The following is an 8,659-nucleotide window of genomic DNA, read 5'->3' on the forward strand; positions in this document are numbered from 1 at the left end:
CCCATTTGAACAGTGTGATGTTCCAGACAAAAGTAACTGCCATTACTAAATAGTCAAATCCATGTATTTTAATTGTGTAAGATCTTACATTTGTACAATACATGTTTTGCTTATTTGGACAGTGTCTGAAAGACTTGAAAAATGTACATTTCCATGACACCAACACGGAACAATTTTGGTAGCCACAATAAAATATGTAGTCACATCTGTGGAAGGAAACTGTTGCAGGGGGATGATTTTACATAGCAAACAGGATAAGGAAAGCGACCATCAAACAGAAGAGTCCCATAGCTTCAGACAGAGCAAACCCCAGGATGGCATAGGAGAACAGCTGCTGCTTCAGAGATGGGTTCCTGTAGACAACAAGGAAATCAATACAATAAAAACACTAGTGTGTAAACTGTTGCTACATATTTTTATTTTTTTGTTGTTGCTAAAATTAAAAACAAACCTGGCATAGCCAATAATGAGACTACCAAACACAGTCCCAATTCCAGCACCAGATCCAGCAACTCCAACTGTGGCAGCTCCTGCTCCAATAAACTTGGCAGCAGTGTCAATGTCCCGGCTGATGGCACTGGTCTGGAAGCCTCTCAGAGAAACCTGGGTGAGGGGATTCTGTGGCATCACAGCAACCGTGCTCTGCAGCAGGAAAGGACTAAATGTCAGTCTTCTTTAAGGTCTAAGTGCAATAAAAGATCAACAATGACAAAGTTGAATATGATAAACCACGAAAGAACCAGTTATGACTTAAAGTTAGGACACATGCGTCAACATTTCAATATGAAATTTTACCAGAGTAAAACAAATACAGCATTTTCCCCATCAACTTCATTAAGTCACACAATTACTCAACTCATTTTCATTAGAATGCAGAGAATATATTGTCAAACATTAAAATACTATTTAAAAATGTAAACAGCTGGTGAAAAGCTTAGAATCCTGACCTCTGTTTTGGCCTCAGGCCTGGACAGTACAGAGGCAGACAGGGGTCTGTAAAGAGCCCGGGAACCAGCACGCACCTGAAAAAACAGAACATGCAAAAAAAAAATAAATAAATAAGTTGCATTTAATTAATTTTAATGGCAAAAAACCTGTCCTTTTTATCACATACAAGTGCATATGAAAGGCACCTTGAATGCCAGTGTTTGAATGCCAAGTATGGCATTCAAGCAGCCTCCCAATGTTGTTTACACTAACAAGTTTATTTAGTTATGTTAAATAGTAGATCAGCAATTAAAATGTCCTTAGTTTCCATTACTGTAGAATTTGTTAGATATTATTGCAGAGTACATAGATTATTTTTATTAAAAGATCTGTATCCGGTAACATGACCTTGGAGATAGGAAAGTGTCACGGCTACAAACACCTGACAGTATGGTCAGACAAGCGATGAACATGTAAACTAATTACTTTGAATGTAAATGCTTTTAATTCTTGCAGCACGGTTAGCTTCGTTGGGCTAACAATGAGTTTGAATGACCTTACCCAAAAACATTCATTAAAGATGTCCGCTAAGAGTAAGAGCAATTGTAGTAAAACATTTTAACCCTAGAGCCCTAAAACACAGCTCATGCAAACGTTGATGTACTGCTTTCTGTAAGAGAGCCTGGGCTAGGTTTAGCATTAGCTGCTGGCTAACCCTGCAGGCCTAGTCGGCGGATACCCTTGGCATCAAGCTAGTCAAGTTCAATCGGAGGCCTACATGATAAACCGTAACTATAACTAAACAGTTCGGATAGGAGATTTTTAACTCACCACAGCCGGCGTGGACACAAACTTTGCACAGGCATACATCTTGTACTTTAGGTAGTTTTAACCGGTTCGGTCAAATCTGGTAGAAGCCCGGGTCTCTCTGAAGAAGGAAGAGCGGAGAGAAGTAAGGTCAAATGGCTGTAAAAATACCCAACTTACAAAATAAAGACATTTGAATGTCTATTCACATCCATCCTGCATGCTGTTCACACTTCTATAGAGCAAAGTAAAGCTAAGCGAGAGGATGAATATAGATTTATGAAGATTCGCTTCTCATTCAAACTGCCATTACAGACTTACCGACTGCAGAGGTCGAACCACAGTGGAGGAGAGAGCGCCTGCGCGTCGTGATGTACAAGAGACCCGGATGTAAGTGGAAGGTCACGTCACCAAAACTTTATTGAAAATTAACACAGGACAAAGCAACATAGTCCTGTAAGTGAAAGACGTTGAAATAACAAAAAATGACCAAAGATGAATGTTCATATCTTCATGACCATTCATGGCCATTTTTGTTCATATGAACATTAATGTTCATTCATCTTTGGCCATTTTTGTTCTTTAAACATCTTTCACTTATGTTTGGAACTGGGGTTGGAAAGTAGTTTGGATGGAGGGTTGGAATTAGGGTTGGAAGATCGATTGAAAGAATGGTCGGAATTAAGCTGAGAGGTTTGGAAGGTTTGTGAACCCTAGAGCTAGTTGGCCATTGTGTCTTAAAGCTAGTGACCAGAGCCACCCATGTTTTTTTTTTGTTTTTTTTTTTTCAGACCGAGCATAACGGGAACAAAAAACAAAAACTTGCAGAGGGTCTAGTTATTCCTATCAAGCTGCTTTTCTGTTAACAGTAAAACAGGAAACTGTCCCTTCAAAACACAAACATCAAACAGGAAGTTAATCATAGTTAAAATTTAAAAAAGGCAAAATTTAAAAAAGGGATGCAAGCAAATAAAGAAATTAACTCAGTGTTATTTACAACTACTTTTCACCTTTACTTGATTAAAAATAGTTTGACAGTAATTTATCTAAGTTTTTGTGTACTCTACCCACTGGAAATGCTTTTCTTTATCAGGAACATGCATGCTATAGACCCTGAAAGACATATGACAGGGCAACACTGAAAAAACACTGTCGGAGGCAGCAATACATTTCTAAAGAAATGAAATCTTTCTCTCATTTTCTGTCTATTTCACAACCATAAACTTAATGCTGGTTTCTCATTATCGGCGAATCTGTGGCAACTCTCATCAACATCTGAATAATCAGATATAGGCATCTTGCACTAATATGTTTGCATCTTTCAGTCATGTGTCAGGTAGCTGTTGTTTCCTAAGACAAGACCTTTTTGACATTCATGTTCTTTAGATATATTTCTTTTATCAACCATGTCTTACACTGGTCCGATTTAATTATTTTCTAAAGACATTCTTCAAACCATGCAGGATTCTGAGTCTCAGAATTTAGTTTTTTTCTTCTACAAGAAAAAAAACAACAACAACCTGTTTTTAACCAGCACCTGTTTAATTTAGCACTGTGTCCGGAGCGGCTGATGGCTCACGGTGATATCTTTGTGACTTGCAGGCTGATGGCGGAGCTGTAGGCTACCAGCAGTAGGCAGATTTATAATCGTGATGAATGACTCCGCAGCAGCTGGTCTGTGATGGAAAGGTAATGAGCAAAGGGAGCCTGCCTCTGCTGCACACAAGGCTTAAAGGGAGGAGAGTCCCAGTGGCTCCTCAGGTATGATCTTTTCAGTTTCACAGTGAACATAAAGCCACAGATTCCTAACCTCTTAGGCAGTGAGGAGAATCAGCTGGTGCATTACACACAGTATGAACCAAACACTGTAGAAGACAGTGACAGATCTTATTCATTAAGATAGGAAACGACAGCTGAACACTATTCTACTTTATTTTTGCTTTTCTTTGTTCTGGCTCTCACCATTTCATTCTACTTCATCTTTGGTCTAACATGATTCCAAGCCTGTTCATTTTGTAAAGTTTACACAATAGAATGAATCGCAATAATAACAAACATGGCCTTCAGACATCACTGATCACTGATGTCTGATGTCTCACATCAGACATCACATAGTCTGATGTGAGAAAGTAGTTTATTTTGCAGGCTATGCTGGTTTGCAACGGTAAACAAAGCATGGATAACCAGGTCGCTCCCAAAAGAACCTTTTGCGCACAGGAGCATCTTTAAAAAATTGGAATATCAGCAAAGAGGTCAAAAGTGTCGCTTCAAAAAGTGAAGCTATTAAATATACTCATTAGCTTTATTGCTGTCATTTTAATAGCGAATAAAACAATCTGTTAGTTTTTAAAATTCTACACTTTCCACTCTTCCTTTGATCTCTAGGGCCTTGACACAAGATGCAAAACTGGTTTTCATTTGACCCACCCAATATTGCAGTTATCCCTGTTTCATGTGCACTGTTTTTATGACATTTTTGTTCCACTTAACTTTTCAGTGCATCTATGACTTTAACTTTTTGAATAAGATTACTAAAACAAATTCTCTTTTTAAAGCTTTTCTAAATTATTGAGCTGTACCTGTAAAACTTAAAACTTTACATTTTCATTGCATTGCTCTTAGATTTGCTCCAAAAATTCCTGAAGTTCAAATGTAAAGTATATATCAATTACTTTACATATAAAATTGAAACTTTGTACATGATTTAGAGAACTGAATTTTATAGTGTTGTTTTAAATTTGTATATTTATATTAAGATGTGTAAAACAAAACAATAAAGAAAAAAAACATTTAAATTAAATATTGAAAAGTTTAATTATTCAACCATTGCATATACCTAAGCCACACAGGTTGCCTACTTCTATGCTATGGAACACAAACAACCCGCCCCCCCGCATTATTATGACGAACTAAATGTTGCAAATCCTTGTAGTTTATAATCTCATCTAGTAAAGTTTTATTTTCTCTGGGTTTTTTTTTATCAGTACAATCTCACTTTTTTTTTCCGTATTTGTCAACGATTAATAAACTTTAGCAACAGTTTTGGGAACAAAAAGAGTATTGTTGTTCTACTAAAGATCCAGAAGAGGGCGTAATGGTGTCTGATGTGTTCGTTGCCTTTGTTACTGGGGTTATAGTAGCTGCACCTACAAGATGAAACAACATGATTTTATTCCTTTAAAATGTTTCTAGCAGGCGAGAAAATATAATATTTGTATTACTTATCTCAGTATTAACATAAGGATGTAAAAAGTTTTATCCTCCCCTTTTAGAATTTGGTTCTATACTAAAATCTACAATGCTGTTTGATTTATTTTTTTGTGTGGTGCGAGAGGATTTTCAAAGCAAAATTACCATAAAATATATTCAGTTATTATTATTTTTTTTAAATTTCTAGTAATGCAAGATGTAAAACCAAAGAGTGAACACTAGGCCAGAGTGTAATGCAGCATCTTATAGGTCACATCTAACCAAATGGTAAAACATGAACATCTACACTGCATTAATTGCAAGACAGCACATATCAAAGTGGCCATTAACTACCTGAGGTCAATGTCATACTATCTAATTAACCGGCCAGCGGCTGTGTGGTCCCTACATGGCTGTGGAAGGTGGAGAGTGCAGCCCATCCCACTACACTACGCCACCCTTTACCCGCCTTTTACTTCCCCCACTTTAGCCGGCATGCACGCACTCGCTGTCTGAGTTCTTGCATAGACCGCTGTGAGACATTCCATTTGCATGCCCGCCCCATCAAGCTGGATGCACTCAGACTGGTAATAAAAGGCATTGACCCCCTTAACCTTTATGAATTACAATTTGTGCCTGCAGCACGTCCTGTCAGAGGCCTCAGAAAAGCAGGCACCTCAGTCGGAGAGTGTGCGTGTTGTTTTGCAGTTGTTAAGGAGAGGGGAAAAGGTTTTTACAGCTCCTCGTCGGAGCTTCTGACAAGCAGCTAGGAGGCGGCCTGACAGCACAAGCAGGGTAGGGAGGGACTGCGATGCTGCTGATGGCTCCGTGTTAATCTCCATGGCTGGATGCTGCACACAGCCGAGCGGGTTCCTTTCTATCTCAAGAGCAGAAACTGCAGTTTAGCTCTGTGTCTTTGCCATCTGCAGCCACTGAAGCTTTTCTGTGGGAGTACTTGTTGACTTAGGCTGGAAAATTACTTAATAGACTTTAATTTATTATCTCTGCTTATTTGACAATTATTGCCCTTTTGTGTGAAAAAAGCATTAAGTATATATATGTATGTGTATATAGATTTACACATCTGTCAAGTTTCACATCAACAGATCAAAACAAGCAGACTTTTTCTGCCTGTCAAAGGTGTCAAAACTAAGAACTCTCGCTTCTTTTGACAATTTGCTTCTGTACTGTAGTAGGTGTAAACTCCAAGATAAATACACGTTGTTTGGTGATTTACAAACAACAAATTCTTTCCCATTTTGAAGAGAACCTAAAAGTAGTGGGCCAGTGAATTCATGGATCACAAATGAAAACTTACTTAGAGTAACAGTAATTCTGGCACCAGTGATTTAGATTAAAATAATAATTTCTTAGCATTTTTCCCAATGAATACATTGACTCATAATGTTGGATTTTTCAACAATTTCCAGATTACGATAAAATGATGGCTTTTCTCAATATTCATAACATATACCCACATTTGAAATCATTCTAAAAAATATTAATAGTAAATGACTTGTACTTGTATAGCACTTTATTTAGCCCAAGATAACACATATTTGATTTAGAGACTTATCATCCAGCAATATGAAGTTACAACTAGGTTTTGAACAGTTCCAGATTCGGAAGGACAACATCAACAGTCATACAGTTGCTACATTTGAAGTCTATTTAATGCAGGTTTTATTCGGAAATCTCCAGCACAAACCTTATAACTGCAGGTTTCCGAAGATTGATATGTCAAAGCAACCTGGGCTTCCTACACCTCAGCAGAACCACAAGCTTATCGCCTCCAGGCCATGCTGCACTGATGCAGTAATTCATACAAAAGGAGAACCAGTCATGTATTGAGTGCATCCAAATGAAAGCACTTCTCTGAAACCTTACATTTCTGTTAAAAATATCTTATTTTCAGCACACCAAAAGAGCAACAAAGTACCACCAGTGAGGCATGGAAATGGCATGATTATGGTCTATGGTTACTTTTCTTCAGTTGAAAATTGTATATTTTTTCCCCTAATCAGTATTAATTTTAATACAGTTCAAAACATTTTGAACCAAAACTTTCAGTTGATTGGTTGAAAACTGAAGATGAAATTTTTCAGCATAACAGCAAATTTCACTCAAGCAGTCAACAAATGACTGACTTCAGATACAGAAAAGTGATGGTTTTGGATGGTTAAAAACCAAATCTGATAGAAATAAGGGCTGTAGCCAAAAACCTTTATTACACAATTTTTTAAATTTTTATGTCAATAAGCTAAGTGACATCATGGTACTTTTATACACTTTCCATTATTCTGTGAGAATCCCTCACAGGCCAATGCCTCATGACAACTGTGATAACCTATCCTAGACTCCAACAAGCAAATCATTCTTGGAGAAGCTCGATTGTGTGTTAGATTGTTTTTTAAGCCATCCATAGTTAATCTATTGTCTTGCAAACTGAAACTTAAAGAGTGACTGCAGCTTGAGATGCACCATAATTCTTATCTGCAACATTGTACGCACCATACAGTGTCTGTCTATCAAATCCATTTTCCATATGCGGTCCTTAACAACCTTCTGTCTGCTAAAACAAACATGCGTACCGTACGTATGCAGGGCATCTGAAAAAAAAAAAAAAAAAAAAAACAAACAACAGCACAGTGTAGACATGGACCACAGCGTGAGGTCAAGCAGATTCCTCCGACTGTTTTTCATCTTGCTGTCATGAGTTTTGGGAGGCTTTCGCTAAAGTTTCATAAGCCATTTGATTGTAAATTTTAGTGACCTTAAAGTCACTGGAGAAAGCAGAGATCCGTAAACCAATCATCGCTCGGCTGCCCCTGTCAGCCACGCTCCTGTTCACACGAGGACTGACTGAATTTCCTGATGTTGAACAAAGAGAGGAGACAGGATTAAAGCTCAGTTCATGCTTGTATTTGTGAGAACATCGTGCCAGTTTGAAACTTTATTTAAGATCCAGCTCAGATTGGAGGAATAATGGCTCTGCTAAGGAATTATTCAATAAAAATATGTCTTTTCACTTCAGTACTCACAGGGCATCCAGAAAAAAAAAAGACAGGGTAAAGACAAATCATTCTGCAGGGTTCAACGTTCTCTAACCACTTCCAGCTACTCTGCTCTGCAGCAGCAGCACAAACATCAGTGTTATTATGGATCTGCTGTAAAATTAATTTGAGGAATGTTAATGTTCTTTAAATCTTTCTGACATGAAGAATGTCTGGTGAATTTTTTTAAATGACTTGTAACTGTATCTATATAGTAGCTGAGTGGCTTCTATGACCAGCTGGTAGAAGGATGTCTCCTGTGATGACCCACACAGGCTGATAAACGTTTCCTAGATAAATTTCACAAGTGTGGATTTGGTTGAACCTCCTCCTGATCATACACCTATTCTCCAGTTTGCTCAGGAACAGAGGCTCCATGTGTTAACATGGTTTATCCTCATCACTGCACTGATTATTAACTGTGTGGCCTGGAAGAAATGGCACAGTCAAAGTTTCTAGCATAGGTGAACACAAAATGAAGTGAAAACGGTCATTTGGTGAAAAATTATTGCTGTTTGCTACACTTAAAATGGTTCAGTGATTTCCTAGTTACTATTTCTTGTTTCAAGCTTATGGGAGGAAATTTGAGTGAACAAATTTCCACACAGTGACTTGAGATATCTTTAGCCACCAGAAATATTATCAAACAGCCAAATGAATCCTGGGTGGCAGCCATCCTGCTG

At 37.8% G+C, this 8,659-nt stretch overlaps 1 protein-coding gene across 1 annotated transcript; it reads right to left on the reverse strand.

The window, feature by feature from the left end:
* Positions 1 to 226: 226 nt before the first annotated feature.
* On the reverse strand, positions 227 to 2,150 carry atp5mc3a (ATP synthase membrane subunit c locus 3a). The gene is made up of 5 exons (XM_015048806.1): positions 2,056 to 2,150; positions 1,759 to 1,855; positions 948 to 1,022; positions 452 to 642; positions 227 to 353 (listed from the first exon to the last, which is right to left on the reverse strand). The coding sequence occupies exons 2-5, from the start codon at positions 1,795 to 1,797 to the stop codon at positions 239 to 241; spliced, it is 420 nt and encodes a 139-aa protein (XP_014904292.1). The 5' UTR covers positions 1,798 to 1,855; positions 2,056 to 2,150; the 3' UTR covers positions 227 to 238.
* Between the last annotated feature and the right edge of the window lie 6,509 nt (positions 2,151 to 8,659).

Source organism: Poecilia latipinna, unplaced genomic scaffold (genome assembly GCF_001443285.1).
Source record: "Poecilia latipinna isolate Pla-1442-1.1 unplaced genomic scaffold, P_latipinna-1.0 Scaffold903, whole genome shotgun sequence".
NCBI lineage: Eukaryota > Metazoa > Chordata > Actinopteri > Cyprinodontiformes > Poeciliidae > Poecilia > Poecilia latipinna.